The sequence below is a fragment of the Pan troglodytes genome, chromosome 22 (assembly GCF_028858775.2).
Source record: "Pan troglodytes isolate AG18354 chromosome 22, NHGRI_mPanTro3-v2.0_pri, whole genome shotgun sequence".
Taxonomy (NCBI): domain Eukaryota; kingdom Metazoa; phylum Chordata; class Mammalia; order Primates; family Hominidae; genus Pan; species Pan troglodytes.
In genome coordinates this window covers 43654980-43677693 of record NC_072420.2, presented here as the reverse complement: position 1 = coordinate 43677693, position 22714 = coordinate 43654980, and the positions used below count along the sequence as shown (strand labels likewise).

Below are 22714 nucleotides of genomic sequence, written 5' to 3'. Positions count from 1 at the left end.
ATCACGTGTTTTACATTCTCTACTACTGGTGCTCCTAACTCTTACTGAGAGCTCCCGTGCACCCAGAATGCAGCTTCCTCATGTTTTAGTTGCAGAGAAAGAGAACCACGCACTTTCATTCACCACATTACCTGAGGCTCACAGCTAACAGGCCTGATCCAGGCCTCTTGTTCATAATCCCCACCCCATGGTCCACCATGTCTGGCCTTGGCCGGCCACCTGTACCTTCCGACATGGTGAGCTCGCTCGGCGGTGGCTGTGCAACTCCTGATGCAATAGAATCAGGCCAAAACCTCTGAACTGGCCGGTTCTGAGCAGTTTTTTTCTTTGTTTTGGGGGTCTCTGAACAACTTGAATCCAACATTGGCTGAAGAATTCGTCTTCTGGCATTGATGAACCTGGAGTCAACAAAGAGAAGCTTCCATGAAAACAGCCTTCGTAAAGACCCTATACAGGATTAACAAATCCTTCTAACAAACACGCTGCTCTATGAAGCACGCTACAAAGAATGACTCAAGTTCTCCACTATAATAACTACTTAAGAGGACTCAACAGCTCTTCTAAATTCTCTAAATGCCCAGAAACACAGAGCCTGTTGTTTTAAAAATCATGCAAATAAGCACCAACTCATCCATGGCATTTTTTTTTTTGTCTCAACTCCTTTAGTGCATGTTTGTGAACTAGATACTCATAACGACATAGATGATACTGTTGAATTTGTGAATCTGACACTATTTTCCCTAAGGAAGAAAAATGTTAAAGAAGCAAGACTTTCTGTAGTGCCATCATGCCTGAGACGATCGGGCAGTCTGCACTCGTCTGGACGTCACCAGATCACCAACGGGGCCGAGCCCCTGGGTGGCAACATGTCTGAGCCATCAGAGAATGGGACTGCCACCTCCTCTTGTTTCACCACAAAGCACGATCTAAGGCAAGAGCTGCATCTTTTCAAAAACCATTCCCAATGATGAGCTGTTTCTTAGACGACTGGAGGCGTAAGTCATCCAGTGGTCCTAGACATGTGGCCAGCACAGCACGTAGGCACCAGCAGTGATGAAATCCCCGACAGACGCTGGCGACTCTGTCAGACTAGGCACTCACGCCTGTGATAAGACTCCACAGAGAACGAGAGCAGCAACAATCACAGGCTGGCAGGGCAGGCTGGACATTGTTTTTGTATTTTTGAGATGGAGTCTCGCCCTGTCGCACAGGCTGGAGTGCAGTGGCACGATCTCAGCTCACCGCAACCTCCGCCTCCTGGGTTTAAGCGATTCTGCTGCCTCAGCCTCCTGAGTAGCTGGGACTATAGGCGCCCGCCACCTCGCCCAGCTAATTTTTGTATTTTTAGTAAACAGGGGGTTACACCATGTTGGCCAAGATGGTCTCGATCTCTTCACCTTGTGATCTGCCTGCCTTGGTCTCCCAAAGTGCTGGGATTACAGATGTGAGCCACTGCACCTGGCCCAACAGTCACAGGTTGGCAAGGCAGGCTGGACATTGTTTCATATCAAATGAGTATGATAGCAATCTCAAAATACATTAAGATTAAAGGCTGCTGTCTTCAGTTCCCATTCTTATGCTATGAGCTGTTGCCTTTAAATGTGAGAAAGTGCAAGGAGACTCAAATCCCTAGGCCAGCTTTTCCTCCTGCAGTGACTAGAGGACAAAGCAACCCAGACATGCGTTCTGCTGCACCCACCACCCTATGCCACTGACTGGGCCACTTTGCTACAAAAAGAGCTGCAATGGAAAGAAACGGAAAGAAAAACAACATCTGTCCCGTGAAAGCGCCTATCAAACCAGAACCCGTCCAGATTCATGCATTACCCCTAACCTAACGCAAAAGCAGCAATACCAACCATGCTTAAGGCCTCGTTTCTGTCTTCTTTTTTCAGTAACATGAATGATAAAGTAGTTGACCTCTTGCTAGAGTCACACATTGCTCATCTATTAAAAGCCAGACTTCTCTATCTGGATAGGTGAGTAGCCATGTTCACGATATCAGGGAAACAAAAGCATTACTTTTAGACTCAGATTCTACTCTGGTTTGTCACTGTGACAACTTCTTTCTTTTTTTAATGCCCCCCTCTGCAAAACAACAACACTAGAACTGGATCAGCTCTAAGGTTGCTTAATTTTAAAAGTCCAAGATTTAAAAATATCTACAATTATATTAGCACACAGTCTAATAATAATGAAGCAGATCAGATCCCGCCATGCTTCATTTAGAGGAACCTGGTGATCCCTGCAGCACAAGCTCCATGGCCACCCACAACCCCAACAAGACCTGGGAGGGAAGGCCCCACTGCTACTGTAATGTGTTGGTTGTTTTCTTTTTTTTGAGACTGAGTCTCCCCCTGTCACCCAGGCTGGAGTGCAATGGTGCGATCTGGGCTCACTGCAACCTCCACCTCCCGAGTTCAAGCCATTCTACTGCCTTAGCCTCCTGAGTAGCTGGGATTACAGGTGTGCACCCCCACACGCAGCTAATTTTTCTATTTTTAGTAGAGACAGGATTTCACCATGTTGGTCAGGCTGGTCTTGAACTCCTGACCTCGTGATCTGCCCACCTCGGCCTCCCAAAGTGCTGGGATTACAGGTGTGAGCCACCGCGCCTGGCCTGTAATGTGTTTTTAAATCATTCTTATTCAAAGCTGCTACCAGCAGAGGCATGAACTAATGATGGGTGTGTGTATCTCACTCCAAGATGTAATGTTTGTAAATACAAAAGAAAAGAAAGTCACAAAAAGTAAAAGTAGCTACAAATATTAAAGATTTCAGAAATTTGGAATTTTTAAGTTATATTATTAAACTGTTATTATTACTAAAAATTAAAAGTTGATACTAAACCTAGATAAGACAATTCGTTAATGTAACATAGTAGCAAGTCAGGGAACACCAGGAAATCATGAATGAAGAAAAGCAGGAGGATGCTGAGCAGTGACGGGGCACCAGCACATCCAGAGAAGCATCCCTCCCGCTTCAGCCCACCCACCACAGGTGTGCCCCAACCAAAGTATGTGGTTTCCACATAGCTCCAGGAAAACAAGCACATGAGCAGTATATAACAACCACTGCAGCAACAACATACTCAGAATCTTTAAATTTTTGTTAATATTCTATTTAAAAGATTTAACAGGAAATAACGCAAATAGTATAGTCTGTTGTGACTACCCAAATCTAAAAGAATGGCAAGAATGCAGGATCGTGGAAGTACTTATGCAACCCCGAAGCAAACCTCCCGCACACACGACTGCACAAAGACGAAGACTTTCTTGCTGGAACTTCAACAAGTTCACATTTTAGCACAGCTAAGATAAAGATAATAATGTTTACAACTGGAAGAATTTGTGCTTTCTTCTTTTATGCATGCCAGTTTTATTAAGCTGAAACTGTTTCCTACATCTGAATAATAAGTAAATTAAAAAAATGTGACAAGTGACTAATAACCAAAATGGAAGACCACCCCCCACTTCAGTGCCACCTAGGAACACGCACAAGCCCTTACTGAAGAAAATACATCTGGCCAGAGTCTAAGTGTCCACAGCAATGTTTGACAGCAGGAGTAGAAGGGGACGTTTTATGAAATGTCCTCCTGGGTGTTTCTTTGCTAGGAATGGCTCCCAGACTCTTCTGTGGAGCAGGACCCCACAAGAAAGAGTGGCAGAGGGTCCCCTCATGGGGCAGGACCTCTCACTCTTGGCCTCCCACCATCCAGAGGCTCATCCACTAACAACACATCACAGTTTTGTATGAATGTGGGGCTTGGGGACAGTAGCACCCTAGAGAAACAGTTCTAAAGAGGCAGGCAGGATGCAGTCCATAATGAGGTATTGATATGAAAACTTAGGTTGAACCTGGTTTATTCCTAAGTCTCCTGCTCCCATTGCCCATTAAAAGAACTCATATTTTTAGTCGGGTGCAGTGACTCACACCCATGATCCCAGCACTTTGAGAAGCTGAGGTGGGAGGATCACTTGAGGCCAGGAGTTCGAGACCAGCCTGGGCAACACAGCAAGACCCCGTCTCAATTGGGAAAAAAGAAAAAGAGAGATCTCCTATTTTCAGCAAGATTTCACCATGTATTGGTGCCAGGGTTTCCAAGTGCTCTACCGTGCTGACAGCATGATTTCAGGAAGCAGGGCACCTTACCAGTTGTTGACTTGGAGTAGTGTCAAATTTGTCTGAGCAGCAATCTGTTTTTTCTCATCCTCTGTTGGGTAGGGATGCTGAAAATAAAAAAGAAGGTTACCATGGCCTTCCAGTTTACAAAGGAAATCAAGACGATTTAGGCAAAATGTGAGCATTACATAATCATTAGAAAATAATGGTCACGTCAACAGTGCTTCTAGCCAAAACCTAACTGTAGTCTCACGAACAAAGTGTTTCTCCTCGTCCCAGGAATGTCCTAGTGCCGCAGTGGCTGGTTAGCGCATAGGCCAAGGCGGACCGCCCCCTACGTTTAACGGTTCAGCGGTGACGATAACAGCAGCGACATCATGAGGAGCAGCTATGCAGTCCAGCAGTGAGTCTACGCCAGGCTTGATACAATCTATAGATTCTGTATCAACTTTATTGAACTTTAACTTATGAACAATAAACTACATCCATGTAAAGAGGATGGATGGATGCGTTCTGGCCCGGGAGCCTCTGCCACAAGCAACACACAGCACATTTCAATTACCTTGGTCCATTCTATAATAATTCACTGATTCCTCAGAAGCACCTGCTGAGACGGTCACTGTCAGTGTCTTTATTTTACAGAAGAGGAGACTGAGGCATGAAGTGTTTACAAACTGCCCCCATCCCACAGCTGGTGAAACAGGTGGAGTAGGAAATGGCCAGGCAGGCTGGGGGACAAATTTCCATCATGGGTACCACAAGAATCAACTGATACTGGGATAAGCTGATGCCATCGACAGCTTTCCTGGGATGAGATATCTGCTGGATTCACCTGTGCTGTCAGTAAGGAACTGAACCCAGGGCCGGTGACAGGAGTGCCCGCTATGCTATTCTTCTTTTATGTATGATTGAAACATTTCACATACAAAAAATCCAACCAGAGGGCCGGGCGCGGTGCCTCACGCCTGTAATCTCAGCACTTTGGGAGGCTGAGGCAGGTGGATCACTTGAGGTCAGGAGTTCGAGACCAGCCTGGCCATCTGGAAAAAAAAAAAAAAAACCCGGCCAGGTGTGATGGCTCACGCCTGTAATCCCAGTACTTTGGGAGGCCAAGGTGGCCAGCTCACGAGGTCAGGAGATCAAGACCATCCTGGCTAACACGGTGAAACCTTATTCTACTAAAAATACAAAAAATTAGCCGGTCATGGTGGCACGCACCTGTAGTCCCAGCTATTTGGGAGGCTGAGGCAGAAGAATTGCTTGAACCCAGGAAGCGGAGGTTGCAGTGAGCTGAGATCGCACCACTGCACTCCAGCCTGGGAGTGCAGAAAAAAAAAAAAAAAAAAATCCAACCAGAACTAGATAGCAAAATTCACAGAAGTACCAACCGAAAATGATTTCTAGCTATGGTAAATAATTTCTCCAAGATTGATGACTGTCTATATGTAGAAACCAACACGACATTTACTGTAAAGCCTGAATGCACTAAAGCCCCTGATTTGGGATCAGCAAGGACCCAAGAGAATGAACGGTACCAGCGAAGTCAGCAGTGAGAGTTTACTTTGGCTTTGATGTGAAAGGAACACTGAGTGCGGCGTGGAAACACCCCTGCCCATCACATGGGGACGGAGCGGCCTCAGATGTGCCTCAGCAGTGATGGGTTTGTTTCCTCAAACTAACGGCAGTGTGACTCAACTTGACTCCATCAATGAGTGTGTGGCTCTGAGCTCAAGGTCATGGAAACAGAAATACTGTTCTCCCCCTTTAAAAAGCTCATAAAATAGAAACAGGGCAGGAAACACGAGCACACAAGCAGAAAACACCAAACGGCCAGAGATGCTGCCCCAGAGTATGCGGGAAACTACAGGGGGTCGGCGCTGCCAAGAAACGAGGGTGAGGAGGGACTGAGGACGCCCCACAGGAAAAAAAGCGGCGTCTTCACTGGACATGATGAGCAGGGTTTATTGTTTGAGAAATTATTAAAACATTAAAGGAAACCTGAAAGGAGAGTACTCACCCAATCCCACCACTTGGTGTTGTTCTATCATTATGTTATACATATACTGATTGGCTGTAATAATCGCAATGTGTGTAAATATACCAACATGCTGCCTTTTGACTTCCTATCCTTCACTAAACCTCCCGACTGCTTAGAGCCCTCATTCCTCATGTTAACTATGCATATGATACTCCATCAAACCGGTACGTCCCCATCTACATGCCGACCTACTTTCCATTATTATATTGAACAACACTAACATTCTTACACACAAATCTTTCCGTTTTCTTGTGACTGATCTCTTTGAACCAATTTCTCGGAGCAGCCCCGCTGCTCACAGGTAGCACACCTTTCTCCTGACATGTGTGGCTTGCTACCTTTTATGCCCATGGAAGCGGCTCGGTGGAGACCAAGAGGCCAGGGCAGGCAAGCAGAAGAGGCGCAGCCCAGGCTCCTGCCAGGCCTTCTGCCCAGGAGAGGGCCCTTCTCCTCCCAGGACCACTCAGCAACACTACCCACCAGTTTCAAGCCCTCAGGCCAGTCACTCCCATGGACCCTATCCTCAACTGAGGAGCCCGAGGCAGCCAGAGGAAAGTGGGCCGCGAAATGGTGAGATGGCTACGGGCTCAGGGGCCCACAGTCAGGGGAGGGCAAGGACAGAGTGCTGAGGACAAACAGGCCTCAGCCCCAGTGGAGGCACCCTGGAGAGGAGACAGTGGGAGGGCAGGGCAGATGCAGGGCAGAAAGCCGAGGAGGAGGAGGCTGGGAAACAGGCGGATATGACCACAGCCCCACAACAATCAGTGGCGACAGCAGGGGAGAAGGGCAAACTTAGGGCCAAGCCAAACTGGCGTCTGCCTTCCCGCCTTGGCCTCCCTGTGCTTGTCCCAGGAGAGCCCCGCCTACTCTCTCCTGCCCTGGATCAGCAGGCTGGCAGCAATGGTGCCACACAGCGTGCAGAGCAGGTCTCCCCCATCAACTCAGCAAGCAGGCCCACCACTGCACTTCCTAAGATGTCCTGGGGACAGGGAGAAGACGCGGCCATGGCCCGGGGGAGGAAGCCGGGTGCACACGTGCTGGGCAAACCGGCACGCCCTGTGGGACAAACTCGCTTCCAGCGAAAGGCACCCACCCGGTGGCCCGCCTGTGGGTGCACCCGGCCCTGCGATGTCTCTAACCCATCTCAGCTTCCTTGTTAATCCAACACACAGAAACACAGCAACTTCCCCAGCTGCTGCCCAAGAACACCCCTTCTCTGCCCACTTTTCTGGCTCACCTGACCCCATCACCCTTCGTGGTGGGCTGTCTCGGACACACGTGTACGCCTCACATGTGCTCGGGTGCTCCTTCACGGCGGCTCTCATTGCCCTTCAAGTTCCCTGCAGCAGTGCCCCACGCTCCCCACATTACGGACATGCCACAAAGTCCTGAAAGTCAGGCCTTTGATTTTCTGAGCCCAGAGAAGTAACCCTTTTCCATGACACATAAGCCAGAGAGCAAGCGTCGCAGAGGGCTGCAAGGCAAGGGCCGGCCCAGCCGTCCTTACCCCGATGTGCTGGAAGAGCCAGGACCGCATCACGTTCGTGGCATGCTTTGGCAGGACGCCCCTCTTGTTCTTAGATGAACCATCATCTTGATGCAAGATGCTGAGATCTTGGTTTAACTGTAACTGAAGCTTTTAAAGTTGAAAAATAACATTAGAAAGCATAGGAAATTCTCACATATCCAAGTACTTACAACTGCAGGTGGAGAAAACAGCCAAGGATCGGACAGGGAAATGACTTGTAGTCGAGGCCCATGCATGGGAACCCTGTGTGGACTGGTGTTTCAGGACACGGCTCCCTCCGCATGACCAGCCTTTCTTTTTTTTGAGACAGGATCTTGCTCTGTCACTCAGGCTGGAGTGCAGTGGTGCAGTCACGGCTCACTGCAGCCTTGAACTCCTGGGCTCAAGTGATTCTTCCAGCTCAGCCTCCCGGGTAGCTGGGACCACAGCCACGCATCACCACACCCAGCTAATTTCTTCTACTTTTTGTAGAGGCAGGGTCTCGCCCTGTTGCCCAGGCTGGCACATGATAAGTCTTTGCACTAGTGACTTGGCTCTGCAGAGGCCTCTCAGGCAGGGAGGCTCAGAGCCCATCCTCTGCAGGCAGGAATGTCGTGGTCCTCTCACCCACCACCTGTTCCCACCTGTGCCTCCTGCAGCGAGGTCAGTGAGAACATGTGACTTCCTAGCCGAAAAGGGATGTCAAGGACCAATGAGAATGAACAGGGACACCAGAAAATCCAACTCTCAAGAGCAGGACATGCCAGGAGAGCAGAGGGGAAAGAAACAGAAACAGCACAAAGGCAGAAAGAGGGGCCGCAGAACAGGAGGGCACAGGCTGACTCCTTGTTCCAGACACCTCCACAGGCACTAGAGATACGGACCTTCCCTCCTATCACCCAGGAAAGCGTAGGCTACTCTGCCAACTTCATTTTAAAAGAAAAAGATGTGAATGGCATTTCTTTGTTAAATTCCTTCTCACAAAACACGAGAGAAGATCTGCTCGTTACAAGGCCGTGCTCCAGGCCCTGGCACGGCCTCCCTCACACAGCGTCTCCCTCCCCAGGTGCCTGCTGAGATGATGCTGCCACTGCGCACTGCGCAGACCAGGGAAGGAAGGAAGGAAGCAAAATCGCTCCGTAGGGTCTGCAGCATGGATAGGTCAGCCTGTTTAAGAGCTCACATATAAACCTAACTTTAGTCCAGGCACAGTGGCTGGACTGTGTCTGGCTCACAGTGGCTCACACCTGTAATCCCAGTACTTTGGGAGGCCAAGGCAGGAGGACTAGTTGAGCCCAGGAGTTCAAGACCAGCATGGGCAACATAGTGAGACCCCGTCTTTACAAAAACATTTAAAAATTAACTGGGCAAGGTGGCACATGCCTGTAGTCCCACTACTCAGGAGGTGAAGGTGGGAGGATTGCTTGAGCCTGGGAGGTCAATGCTTCAGTGAGCTGTGTTTGTGCCACTATACTCCAGCCTGGGTAACAGAGCGAGACCGTCTCTTAAAAAAAAAAAAAAAAATCAGAGCACCTGCAAAAAAAGAGAAGCTTCTAAAAGATGAGAAAAACACAAAAGATTGGAAAAAAGAACACCAACCTTCTTGAGAGCTGGGTGCGGTAGCTCACGCCTGTAATCCCAGCACTTTGGGAGGCCAAGGCAGGCGGACTGCTTGAGCCCAGGATTTCGAGACCAGACTGGCCAACGTGGTGAAACCCATTTCTACTAAAAATACAAAAATTAGCCAGGCATAGTGGCACACACCTGTAATCCCAGCTACTCGGGAGGCTGAGGCAGGAGAATCACTTGAACTTGGGAGGTGGAGGTTGCAGTGAGCCGAGATCACACCACTACACTCCAGCCTGGGCAACAGAGTGAGACTTTGTCTCAGAAAAACAAAAGTAATGCTTTCTCAATGTTGGGTAGAAAGGATTTTCAACCCGGAATTCTACAAGTAAACAGACTGCATATCAAATATGAGATCAAAATAAACTCATTTTTAGGTTTGCAAAGTCTCAAAAAAATGTGGTTTTTTTTGTTGTTTATTTTATTTTATTTGAGATGGAGTTTCGCTCTTGTTGCCCAGGCTGGAGTGCTGTGGCACGATCTCGGCTCACTGCAACCTCCGCCTCCCAGGTCAAGTGATTCTCCTGCCTCAGCCTCCTGAGCAGCTGGGATTACAGACATGCACCCGACATCCAGCTAATTTTTGCATTTTTAGTAGAGACGGGGTTCCACTATGTTGGACAGGCTGGCCTCAAACTCCTAACCTCAAGAGATCCACCCATCTCGGCCTCCCAAAGTGCTGGGATTACAGGTGTGAGCACTGCACCCGGCCAGAATCAATGTTTTTTTTTTTTTTTTTTGAGATGGAGTCTCACTCTGTCGTTCAGGCTGGAGTGCAGTGGCACGATCTCAGCTCACTGCAACCTCTGCTTCCCGGGTTCAAGCGATTCTCCTGCCTCAGCCTCCCGAGTAGCTGGGATTACAGGCGTGCACCACTGCACCCAGCTAATTTTTGTATTTTTAAGGACAGGGTTTCACCATACTGGCCAGGCTAGTCTTGAACTCCTGACCTCGTGATCTGTCCACCTTGGCCTCCCAAAGTACTGGGATTACAGACGTCACCGTGCCCGGCCCAGAATCAATGTTCTTAAAGTAAGAACTGATAACACACACCAAAGACAGGCAAGGCTCAGCAGCCGCAGAGATAGCACCACTGCACTCCAGCCTGGGTGACAGAGAGGCCTGAAAGCCCTGGCCCAATGACATTGTCATGATGGAGGTGTGGGCCAGGCTCACGGGTCTGAAAAGCTTGCCTGGCAGTTCTGCCGTGCCCTTTGTGGGGACCCTGGGGAGTGTGTGCCTACAAGACCTCTGCCCCTGGTGGACGTGCACATGATCCAACGTTAGCACTGGATAACTCTGTGTGTGTGTGTGTGTGTGTGTGTGTGTGTGTGTGTGTGTGGCAGGGGGTGGTTATGAGTGACTTTTTTCCTGTTCTTTCACAATTTTCTGAACTTTGCAAATTCTCTACAATGCGAGAGATAAGAGTACAAAGAAACAAAACACTGACATTCAGAGAAACCAGAAATTGCTACACAAGACAAAGCTCTTCAGGCAGAGGGAAGGGCTCATGCTTGTTCTACCTGTGCCCCTATGTGGGCAGCACTCGCCCCCAAAGCCTTCCATAAAATGGCGCACGCACCTGGGAGTTCTGGATCCTAATTGTCCCAGGCGACAATGTCTGTGTGACCACTTGGCCTTGGGGAGTGACGACCGTGACAGGCTGATACACTGTGCCACCTCGAAAGGGAGAATAAAAATATGAGGCTGCTTTTAAGTTTCAATGATTTAAACCATTCTTCTTCTTTTTTTTTTTTTTTTTTGTAGAGACAGGGACATTGCTTTGTTGCCCAGGCTGGTCTCTAACTCCTGGCTTCAACTGATCCTCCCACCTTGGCCTCCCAAAGTGCTGGGATTACAGATGTGAGGCACTGCGACCAGCCCTCTTCTTGATATACTTACAAAAGGAATAAAATCCCTGGTTTGATGAGCTTTTTAATCATTTCAAAAGATCAACAATCCTTTGCCAGTTGACTTGTCACTATAAAGTATCAAAACAAACTCCCTGGGTGGGCTACTCGGGCACCTGCAGCAGTGGGTGGGCAGGTGGGTGGGCACTATGTGCCTGGCAGCCCACACAGCCCGGCTCACACACCACCAACTGACCTGGGGTGTGAGGGCTCCCTTCCTTTTGCTAGCCTCTGCTTTCTACTATTTCCTAAAATTAGCACGTTAAGGATTTGGCCAAGGGTACTAAATAATAACTATTTTATTCTAGTTATATTTTTGGATCAACGGTGCTTTTTTTTTCCCACTGAGGTTTCCCTTTGTGCTATTATGTGAGGTCTTTGGTGTAAATTTCTACCCCTCCCTCTTCGCCATGTCCCATTTCCATGATGCTTTGTGTTTTCAATGTTCTCTACGCACCAGGGAACTCTGGAATCTGTCCCTTTCCTGTAACGGTTTTGTTCTACAAGTAATACCAATGCTAAGACTGCATTTTTATTTGTCATCAATTAATGATAAAACTTAAGATTTTCAGGGTGCTATTAAAAGCACAACAAAAAACTATGTTATTTGAAAATGACAACTGGTTTTTGGTGTATATTTTCAACTCCTACATAAAACCTTTTTTCTTTCCAATATATTTTTGGTACAGAAACAAAGAAACACAATCTGCATAAAATATTTGTTATTGAGTATTAACAAGAAAGAGGCATTCAGAGACCTCTAGCTTCTAACATTGCTATATTAGAAAATGGCATGAACTTGAAATTATATTTATACTGTCATTCTAACACACAGGACCATTTTCTGCAAAAACTCATGGAGAGCATGTCCATTTTTCTGTCATCGTACCTGCCACCGTCGCCATGGCTACGTTTCCCTGCTGCAGCGCGGACGCCGGCACCACAATTCCCTGAGGGCTGATGGTGCCTGTGATGGCACTTTGAATCTGCTGCAAGTCAGAACACACATGTTGAAGGAATTACTAGAAAACGGAAAACCCATGTTTAAAACTTTAACATAAGTAGCATAATGACACCATTAAAAAAGGAAAGAGAAGCTTGAGGGAAAGAGCATCCTCAGATGACGCGGCTTCAGAATGCACGCAGCACACACGGAAAGCAAGAGATGTTCAACTGTGTATTAAACACAAGCCAGCCTGCAACATCAGCCTGCACTGTGGCTTCCAAAAGATTATCTTCATCTCACTGCCATATTCCACGTGCCTTACAGCTCAGGAGTATGACGAGGAAGACCCTGCTTTCTGATCACACATCTTTTTCATTAGACTTGGCTTGGTGGACTCTTGAGTTTTCCATGAACCAAGCTCTCCCTGACCGATAAGAGCATTCAAGAGATTATAGCACAGGCCTGGGAGGCACTGGAAGTGACCAGGGCTGAGGTATTCCAAGCTGTGCTGGGGAGTCATCCCCTGGCACCCACCTTGACTCTTGACCCCGGCACAGACTAAGTGTGATCTTGGCTTTCCCCAGTGTTCTTGCTTGTACAGTGCTTGGAACTGTGCCCGGCCTACAGCAAGCCCCATGCAAATGTTTGTACATGCCCCATGGAGGACTCTATGCATCTGGGGTTAGATCCACATGGGCCACTTTATCCACTGACTGTGACGCCTGGGTGGGCAGCTGGCAGGGGAGAGGAGCCTCCAGTGCCAAGCCTGGCACACTCACATGCCCTGACATGTGAGCAGTTACATAGCATAAGGGGACACCACCCCAAGGCGGTGATTCTGTGGGCCATCATCGAGCGGAATGTGTAAGCTTAGCGGCTACGCTTAAAGCCTGCCACATTAATTAGGTTGTAATAAAAGTTAAGCTAGTCAAATCAATCATCCCAGCTTCCACCTTAAGATCTTAGAAAAAGAGGAACATCATGAACCGAAAGCAGAAGAAAGGAAATAATAAAGATCAAGGTGAAATCAATGAAACTGAAAACAGAAAAACAACCAAAAAAATCAATAAAACAAAACACTGTTCTTTGAAAATTACATAAACCTCTAGAAAGACTGACTAAAAAAAAAATAGAGACACAAAAGATCAATATCAGAAATAAAACAGGAAGAGATCACTATAGACCCTGCTAACACCAAAAGGCTATGAAGAGAATACTAGACCAACTCTAAACTCCTAAATTTAACATCTTAGGTGAAATAGATCAATTCTATTTCTCAAACATTTAAGAAATAACACCAAGTCTACATAATCTCCAGAAAAAAATAAGAGGAGGGAATACTTCCCAATCCATTTTATGTAAGTTTGTGTATTTTGATACCAAAACCAAAGACAGTATGAAAAACAAAACTATACACCAATATCCCTTACAAATATAGACAAAAATGCTGAACAAAATATTAGCCAATAGAATTCAAGAATACATATGAAAAGAATTATGTGCCATGGCCAAGTGGAGTTTATTCCAGGAATAGAAGGCTTGTTCAATATTCAAAAAACCAATCCATGTAATGTCCATTATTAACAGGCTAAAGAAGAAAAATCACATAATCATATCAATCAATGCTGGAAAAGCATTTAACAAAATTGAACAAAATAAAATCTCTCAGAAAAAAAGCAATATAGGAGAACCTCCTTAACTTGATAAAGAGCATCTAGAAAGAAACCTGCAACCAACATCTTCGACAGTGAGTGACTGAAAGGTGTCCCCTAAGGCGGTGACAAGGCAAGGATGTCTGCTCTTGCCACTCTTATTCGAGATGGCACAGGCCAGGAAAGGAAATGCTTGGGTATAATTCTAAAAACGCATGTACACAACTTATGTGTCAAAAACTACAAAGCACTGATGAATGAAATCAGAGTTGTCAATCAATGGAGAGACATGCCATACCTGTGGACTGGAAGACTCAATGCAGTAAAGATGTTAATTCTCCCCAGATTGATATACGGGTATAATACAATTCCTATCAAAATCTAAGCAAGATGTTTTTGTAGCTCTACACAAGAGCATTCTAAAATTTATGTGGACAGGCAAAGGAACCAGAATAGCTAAACAATTTTGAAAAGGAATCACAGGGTGGGAGGAAACAATGTGCCCAGCTTTGAGAGTTATTCTATAGAGAAATCCACTCAAAATGGATCACAGATTTAAATGCAAAATGTAAAACTATAAAACTTTTGAGGCCAGGCATGGTGGTTCACACTTGAGCCCAGGAGTTTGGGACCAGCCTGGGCAACATAGTGAGACCTTGTCTCTATTTAAAAACTTTTAGGAAAAAACTTAAGACGAAGTCTTTGGGACCTAGGGTTAGGCAAAGAGTTCTTAGACTTGACACCAAAAGAATGATCCATAAAAGGAAAACCTAATAAATTGAACTTTATTAAAATTAAAAAGGCTGGCTCTGAAAAAGGCCTGTTAAGAGGATGAAAAAAATACCTAGCTACTATAGACTTGGAGAAAACACTTGCAAACCATATATCCAACAGAGAACTAGTATCTACAATAAGCAAAGAACTCTCAACACTCAGAAGTTAAAAAAAAATCCAACTAAAAAATGCGCAAAAGACGGCCAGGCGTGGTAGCTCATGCCTGTAATCCCAGCACTTTGGGAGGCCGAGGCAGGCGGATCACGAGGTCAGGAGATCGAGACCATCCTGGCTAATACGGTGAAACCCCATCTCTACTAAAAATACAAAAAATTAGCCGGGTGTGGTGGCAGGCACCTGTAGTCCCAGCTACTCAGGAGGGTGAGGCAGGAGAATGGCATGAACCTAGGAGGCGGAGTTTGCAGTAAGCCGAGATCGCGCCACTGCACTCCAGCCTAGGTGATGGAGTGAGACTCCGTCTCAAAAAAAAAAAAAGGCAAAAGACATAAGCAGCAGACATTTTATCAAAGAAAATACACAGAGGGTATAATAATGTTCAACATTATTAGCCATCAGGGAAATGAAAATTAAAACCACAAAGAAATATTAATATCACTACATATCATCAGAATGGCTAAAACACAATAGTGCTTCCTCATGGATGAACCTTCCAGGCATTCTGCACAATGAAACAAGCAAAGGACCCAGAAGGACAAACACTGTACGATTCCGCTTAACATGAGAGACCTGGAGTCATCGAATTCACAGAGACAGACAGTAGAATGGTGGGTTCCAGGGGCTAGGGGAGGGGGAATCCGGAATGAGTGTTTAATGGGGTCAGAGTTTGAGTCTGAGAAGATGAGAAAGTTCTGGAGATGGATGGTGTTGATGGTTGCCCAACAATGTGAATAAACTTAACACCATTGAACTGTAAATTTTAAAATAGCTAAGATGGTAAATTTTATATTATATGTATTTTACACAATTTTTCAAAAGAATAAGTAAAATATTTTCAGAAGAAATAAAAGAAAGAAATGAATGGAATTGTGCCTTCCATAAACATGGGACCGGGGGCCCAGTATGCAGATTGAGGACTCACTTCATAATCTGAGGGAGTTCATTCCCAAACCAGGCTGGGGTCAGAGACCTGGAGGGTCCTTCTTGTAGAAAGTCATTAAGACGACCCAGTGAATTCTGAAAGAGCTGGTGGTCTCATGACTCAATGCAGATGTTCACAGTGGCAGAGAGGGAAAGCGAGACCCCCAAACGTAAGTACCTGGGACTGCACTGGTGAGTACGGGCTTCCAGGCTCTCCACTCAACAGAGTTTCACTGTTCATTTTTGTTTTTAGACAAGCAATGTATCGACTGCAGAAATCTTTGCAGAGTTCGTTAACCTTTTCCAGCTCAAGAAGATGAATGCGCAAAACCTGGATTGCTTTTACCATCTAGAGCAGAGAAAATGAAGACTTTCAGAGAAAAAGGTGGCATTATTGTAAGTTATCATGATCCTACATACCAGTTCTTAGTCATTAGATGGAACCATCTCTACTGCCAATAACCAAAGTGGAATAACATCAGAAATCCTCTAAACTGATGTGTTGTTCCGGTGCCACCGACCTGGGCTTTGATGTTTGGCTGCATCTGGTGTGCAGGGAAGACAAAGGCGCATGGTGGTGACCTCGGCGCATCCCAGTGCTAGGTGTGTGGGCTGTGAGCCAAAGCCTAGCCCTTCCACTGATTCGCTCTGTGGCAGGCAGGACAAGTGACTCACCCTCATCTACTCCTGTTTCTACATCCACAAATAGGGACACATCCACACTCACCCTAGGCTAGTGCTACATTTTCATAAAGTTCCATTTTGGTGTCTTTGCCTAGTTCTAGATCCTCAAGATTTTCTCTTGCGATTTTTCTAAAAGTTATATCATTTTTTTTTGTTTTGTTTTGATTTTTGAGACAGAGTTTCACTCTTATTGCCCAAGCTGGAGGCTGAAGTGCAGTGGTGCCATCTCAGCTCACTACAACCTCGGCCTCCTGGGTTCAAGTGATTCTCCTGCCTCAGCCTCCTGAGTAGCTGGGATTACAGGCGTGCACCACCACGCCCAGCTAATTTTTGTATTTTTAGTAGAGATGGGGTTTCACCATGTTGGTCAGGCTGTTCACGAACTCCTGACCACAGGTGATCCACCTGCCTCAGCCTCCCAAAGTGCTGGGATTACAGGCGTGAGCCACCACGCCTGGCCAAAGTTGTATAGTTTTATATTAAGTAACTACATTTTGGGGTAATTTGTCCCACAGCAATAGATAACTAATACCAATAATGCAGCCATTTTCATAAGCACCAGCTGCCTATGAATCAGCAGCTCTGAAGCCCATCTCCTTCACCTGTAAATCTGGTGGTAGGAATTCGTAGGTATCTATGCAGTGAATAAATGAATCACTCAGTAACAAAAATGATGGAGTGTCAAACTCTGCTAGGCCCTGTGCTAAACACTCACCAGTCAGAAGAACCTTGGTCCCTGCCAGCCTAGTGGGGTGCAGAGGACACCTGTGCTCTACTCACTGGGCCAAGCCAGGTGTGGGCCAATGGGAAGATGGATGCGGACCACAGACTCAGGGGTGGAGAGAGCATCGGATCCTCACCCAAAGAGCATGCACTGTTAGTCTCATCTCAGAGAGGAGGAGACAGATCCAAGTCAGATAACTCACCCACAAAATCTATTTCATGGTAAGCATTGAGTATATAATGAGAATTTTCTTAAAAACTAAGACCTCAGCAATTTATTTAGGAAAAATGAGTTTTCCAAAAACCTTTTCTGTTGAAGGCCCTAACCAGGGTTTTGATATGGGACCAAGATGGCTCGAAGGGAATCCAGTGAAGGTTCCCTGATGCCAGATCTTTGTGTACCCAGCTCTGAGAAGTAAACAGGTGGTTACACTCTGGCAGGAGAGTAGACCCAGAGAGTGTGGTCTGCCCAGACCAAGCTGACAGTGCTGTACAGGTGCCTCAGGTGCAGCTCGTTCAGAGCAATCCAGTGATGATGGAACCAAGATGTTCTCCATTGCCTCTGGAGGGCACAGAAAATGCTGGATTTTGGAGCCCTGGCCCTGGGGGGAGGGCATCACAAATCACTGTCAGCCTCAAGACAGAGCTGTTGCCGGGTGTGGTGGCTCACGCCTGTAATCCCAGCACTTTGGGAGGCTGAGGCAGGCAGATCACAAGATCAGGAGATCAAGACTATCCTGGCTAACACGGTGAAACCCCGTCTCTACTAAAAATACAAAAAAAATTAGCCGGGCGTGGTGGCAGGCACCTGTAGTCCCAGCTACTCGGGAGGCTGAGGCAGGAGAATGGCTTGAACCTGGGAGGCGGAGCTTGCAGGGAGCTGAGATCACACCACTGCACTCCAGCCTGGGCAACAGAGCGAGACTCCGTCTCAAAAAAAAAAAAAAAAGAGCTGTCTTGGAGAATACAGCTCAAGTCTGTGTCCACGTCAATATAAACCAAGGACAGACGCAGGTCACAGACATGCCACCCGAACACCCCAGCCCCACGGACCTTTACAAACACTGTGCAGAGAACTGAATCCTCGTGTCCATTTGGCATGGAGGCTCAAATTATTTTATTTTATTTTATTTTTATTTTTTGAGACAGAGTCTCACTCTGACACCCAGGCTGGAGTGCAGTGGCACAATCTCGGCTCACTGCAACTTCCGCCTCCTGGGTTCAAGCGATTCTCCTGCCTCAGCCTCCTAAGTAGCTGGGACTACAGGCATGTGCCACCATGCCTGGCTAATTTTGTATTTTTAGTAGAGATGGGATTTTGGCCAACATCGAGCCCAGATGTTGGCCAGGCTGGTCTCGAACTCCTGACCTTGTGATCCGCCCACCTTGGCCTCCCAAAGTGCCGGGATTACAGGTGTGAGCCACCACGCCTGGCCTATTTTATTTTATTTTTAAAGGAAAGGGTAGGTTGGGCCTTGAGAGACTGAGGAGGGAAGACTGCTTGAGGCCAGGAGTTTGAGACCATCTGGGGGAATACAGTAAGATGTGTCTACAAAAATAAAATAAATCTAAAAATAAGAACTAAATAAATAAAAGATACCTAGAGAAGGCTGGAAGACTTGGGGATATCCACATTACACACACCATAAAAATTCTTTTAGAGTTGTATGAGTCTCTCCTTTAGCAGAACTACAAGCAGTCTGAAGTTCTACTTAGAAGCCTAAAATTTCATGAACAGATTTCACATTTTGAAAACTAAAAATAAAATTTATTTTACTTACTAAATTATCAGTTTCTGGATCTTCACAAAAGAAAGGTTTCCCTTCCTTCTCTTGCTTTCTTACAAAATTTTCGATGTCTACATCAAAACTGGCAGAAGTTGTGCCTTCAGAGCCCTGTGTAGATTGTTCACATTTTTCAAACAACAAAGCTAATAATGGAAATAGTGGATGCCTGAGGAGAAAAGAAAAAAAAAAGAATCCATTTACATTCTACATCTCCATGAGAATGTCTTTGCGTGTACGCCTGCAATACTTCACGTAACGCCTCTGTTGGGTGAAAATTCACATGCCACACAGTTCATCCATTTAAAGTATGCAATTCAACGGTTTTTACAGTTGCACAGCCATTGCCACCGTCAACTTTGGAACATTTCCATGATCCCCGCAAAGAAACCCTGTATCCAATAGCAGTCATTCTCCATTTTTTCCCAGACCCCAGCCGATTAGAACCTACTTGCTATCTCTATATATTTGCCTCTTCTAGACATTTTGTCTAAATGGGAATCGTCTAACATGTGACCGTGGTGTCTGGCTTGTTTCCCTCAGCATAAAGTGTCCAAGGCTTACCAGTGTTTTAACAGGTATCAGTACTTTATTCCTTTTTTTTTTTTTTTTTTTGAGACGGAGTCTCACTCTGTCGCCCAGGCTGGAGTGCAGTGGCACAATCTCGGGTCACTGCAACCTCTGCCCTCCCAGGTTTAAGCGATTCTCCTACTCAGCCTCCCCAAGTAGCTGGGACTACAGGCACCCGCCATGATGCCCAGCTAATTTTTTTTATTTTTTGAGATGGAGTTTCGCTCTTGTTGCCCAGGCTGGAGTGCAATGGCTTGATCTCGGTTCACCACAACCTCCACCCCTCGGGTTCAAGCGATTCTCCTGCCTCAGCCTCCCAAGTACCTGGGACTACAGGCATGCACCACCATGACTCGGCTAATTTTGTATTTTTAGTAGAGACAGGGTTTCTCCATGTTGGTCAGGATGGTCTCAAACTCCTGACCTCAGATGATCCAACCGCCTCAGCCTCCCAAAGTGCTGGGATTACAGGCGTGAGCCACCATGCCTGGCCTAGTTTTTGTTTTAGTAGAGACAAGATTTCACCATTTTGGCCAGGCTGGTCTCGAACTCCTGACCTAAAGTGATCTGCCCAACTTGGCCTCTCAAAGTCCTGGGATTACAGGCATGAGCCACCGCGCCCGCCACTTCATTCCTTTTACTGCTAAATATTCTTGCATTGCATGGAGATGCCATCATGTGTCTGTTCATTCATCAGTTGATGGGCATGGGCACTGTTTCCAGCTTTTGGCCATGATAGGCTGTGCTGCTATGAAAATTCATGTACACGTTTTTGTGTGGACTTTTTTCATTTGTCTTAGGTATATATATGCATAGGAGTAGAATTGCTGAGTTATATATAATTCTATGCTGAACTTAAAAAAAAATCTTTTTTTTTTGAGATAGGGCCTCACTCTCTGTCACTCAGACTGGAGTACAGTGGCACGATCTCAGCTCACTGCAACCTCCGCCTACTGGGTTCAAGTGATTCTCCCACCTCAGCCTCCAGAGTAGCTGGGACTACAGGCATGCGCCACCACACCTGGCTAATATTTGTATTTTTTGGTAGAGACAGGGTTTCGCCATGTTGGCCAGTCTGGTCTTGAACTCCTGACCTCAGGTAATCCACCTGCCTCGGCCCTCCAAAGTTCTGGGATTACAGGTGTGAGCCACTGCGCCTGGCAGACTTTTAAATACTAAACCAGTCTGACATTCCCAGGAAAAACTTGACTTGGTCGCTACGTATTATTCTTTTTACATATTGCTAGAATTGATTTGTTAATATTTTATTGATGATTTTTACATCTAAGTTCATGAAGGATATTGGCCTGTATTTTCCTTATTTGGTATTGTCTTTGGTCTTAGTGTCAGAGTGATGTCAATTATAAAGTGAGGTGGGAAGCATTCACTCCTCCTCTACTTCCTGAAAGAGACTATGCAGACTTGCTGCTCTCTTCTTCTTTATATGTTGGGTAGAATTCTCAGTAAAATCATCTGTGCCTGAATATTTCTTTTTGCAAGGTTACACAAAATTTATAGATTGATATTCTAAAACTTTTATAGGTATTAGAAATAACATCTGTGTGTGTGTGTGTGTGTGTGTGTGTGTGTGTGTGTGTGTGTGTGACAGACTTTCGCTCTTGTTGCCCAGGCTGGAGTGCAGTGGTGCGATCTCAGCTCAATGCAACCTCCGCCTCCCTGGTTCAAGTGATTCTCCTGCCTCAGCCTCCCAAGTAGCTGGGATTACAGACATGTGCCACCATGTCTGGCTAATTTTTGTATTTTTAGTAGAGATGGAGTTTCACCATGTTGGCCAGGCTGGTCTCAAACTCTTAACCTCAAGTGATCCGCCCGCCTCAGCCTCCCAAAGTGCTAGGATTACAGGCATGAGCCACCACACCTGGCCAGAAATAACATCTTAATCTGAGAAAATTTTCAGCCGAGCAGTTATCACATCATAATGGCACCTCACAACTCTGCCTCGCTACTAGTTCTGGTGTTCCCTTTAACAAACTTGTGGACGCTCCTCACTCCTCTGAGGCCCCCACAGCCGGCACCCCGGGCACTACCTATAAATGGCCTGCTTGTCCACATCCATCGGGGTCTGAGACTCCACAGGGGGAGGGCTCACTCCTTCTGCATCAGGTTCAGAGCAGTTTGGATCTTGTTCTGTCTTTAACTCTGTTACTACTTGCATCTGTAAAAGGAGGAAGATAATTCTTATTAGCAAACACAAACTACTACGAGGTATTCCATGCTCCAACAGGAATGCAGTTGGAGTGGGGAATTGCCAGACAGCAGTATGACTGCAATCATATGTAAAGAATGCTACCAACAAAACAGCTTTGAATTTAATGTGCTTTAAAATAAAGGTAAAATTTCCAAACTGCTTAAGAACTGAGATAACCAATGTCTGTGAAATGCTCGTGATTTTAAAATAACACTGGCGATGGCCTAATGAAGAGAACGGCACATGTGCAATCTACTCCTCCGTCTATTGCTATATCTCCTCACGTGTAGCAATACTACAGTCAGAGAAGCATAAACAAATAGTCCAAGGTCTTCTTACCATGTCACAGACACAACCTAACCCATATGCTACGTATTTGGGACAGGGTTGAACTTCTCCCATATCTACCCGCAAACCTCAGCAATACATAGCCATAAAAATGTCACTGCATTCAGAAAGGAAAAGGCCAGCTGTGTTTACTTAAAGCCTTAAAAGATACTATCATTTAAACTGCTTTAAACAAGCAATGCCTTTGTCATTTAGGTAAAAAATATTTAAATCGTTAAAAAAAATCAGTTTACAAAAACAAAATTTCGTGAAAGTAAACTTTAGTTATCCATGAGCAGCAGATTAGACTGTCCTGACCTCAGCTTCCTCAGGACCAGGACGGGTCATTTCTCCCGTGGTGGATTTGGCCATGCTTCTGCCCCTTGAGGAAGCAGCTTGGGGCAGCGGGGGCGGGGAGACCTCATGGGAGCGGGGCCATCCCCACTGTCCAGACAGACTGGGGGCCAGCCATGAACGCCCACCCCCACAGGACGCCTCTCACATCCTCCAGCCCTGCGCTCTCTTCCCTCCAATGTCTTGTTTTTGCAATAAGATGACTTCTATTCTGCTGCCTTTAAATGGTACAACATATTAGGAAAACTGTTTATGTTTCTCTTAAAAAAAAAAAAAATAAAAGCAATAAAGCCTAAGTGGACACAGTATTCGTGTAAGGCGATCTGCCAGCATGTATAAAAAGCCTTAAAAAGGCCAGGCACAGTGGCTTATGCCTGTGATCCCAGCACT

The 22714-nt window shown here is 46.1% G+C and overlaps 1 protein-coding gene across 8 annotated transcripts in view; it reads right to left on the bottom strand.

The window, feature by feature from the left end:
• PKNOX1 (PBX/knotted 1 homeobox 1) overlaps window positions 1-22714 on the bottom strand; it is a 59893-nt gene that overhangs the window by 4491 nt on the left and 32688 nt on the right. For 6 of the 8 annotated variants that reach the window (XM_001142111.7, XM_054675089.2, XM_054675088.2 and 3 more), the window contains 8 exons: window positions 21483-21610; window positions 18862-19033; window positions 15852-16022; window positions 12093-12192; window positions 10876-10973; window positions 7668-7796; window positions 4153-4229; window positions 226-398 (listed from right to left, as the gene is read on the bottom strand). In XM_001142111.7, coding sequence (XP_001142111.2) covers window positions 226-398; window positions 4153-4229; window positions 7668-7796; window positions 10876-10973; window positions 12093-12192; window positions 15852-16022; window positions 18862-19033; window positions 21483-21610 — 1048 coding nt within the window. The remainder of the gene's footprint in view (window positions 1-225; window positions 399-4152; window positions 4230-7667; window positions 7797-10875; window positions 10974-12092; window positions 12193-15851; window positions 16023-18861; window positions 19034-21482; window positions 21611-22714) is intronic. The other 2 variants (XM_009437901.4, XM_063803723.1) reach the window with 1 other exon arrangement.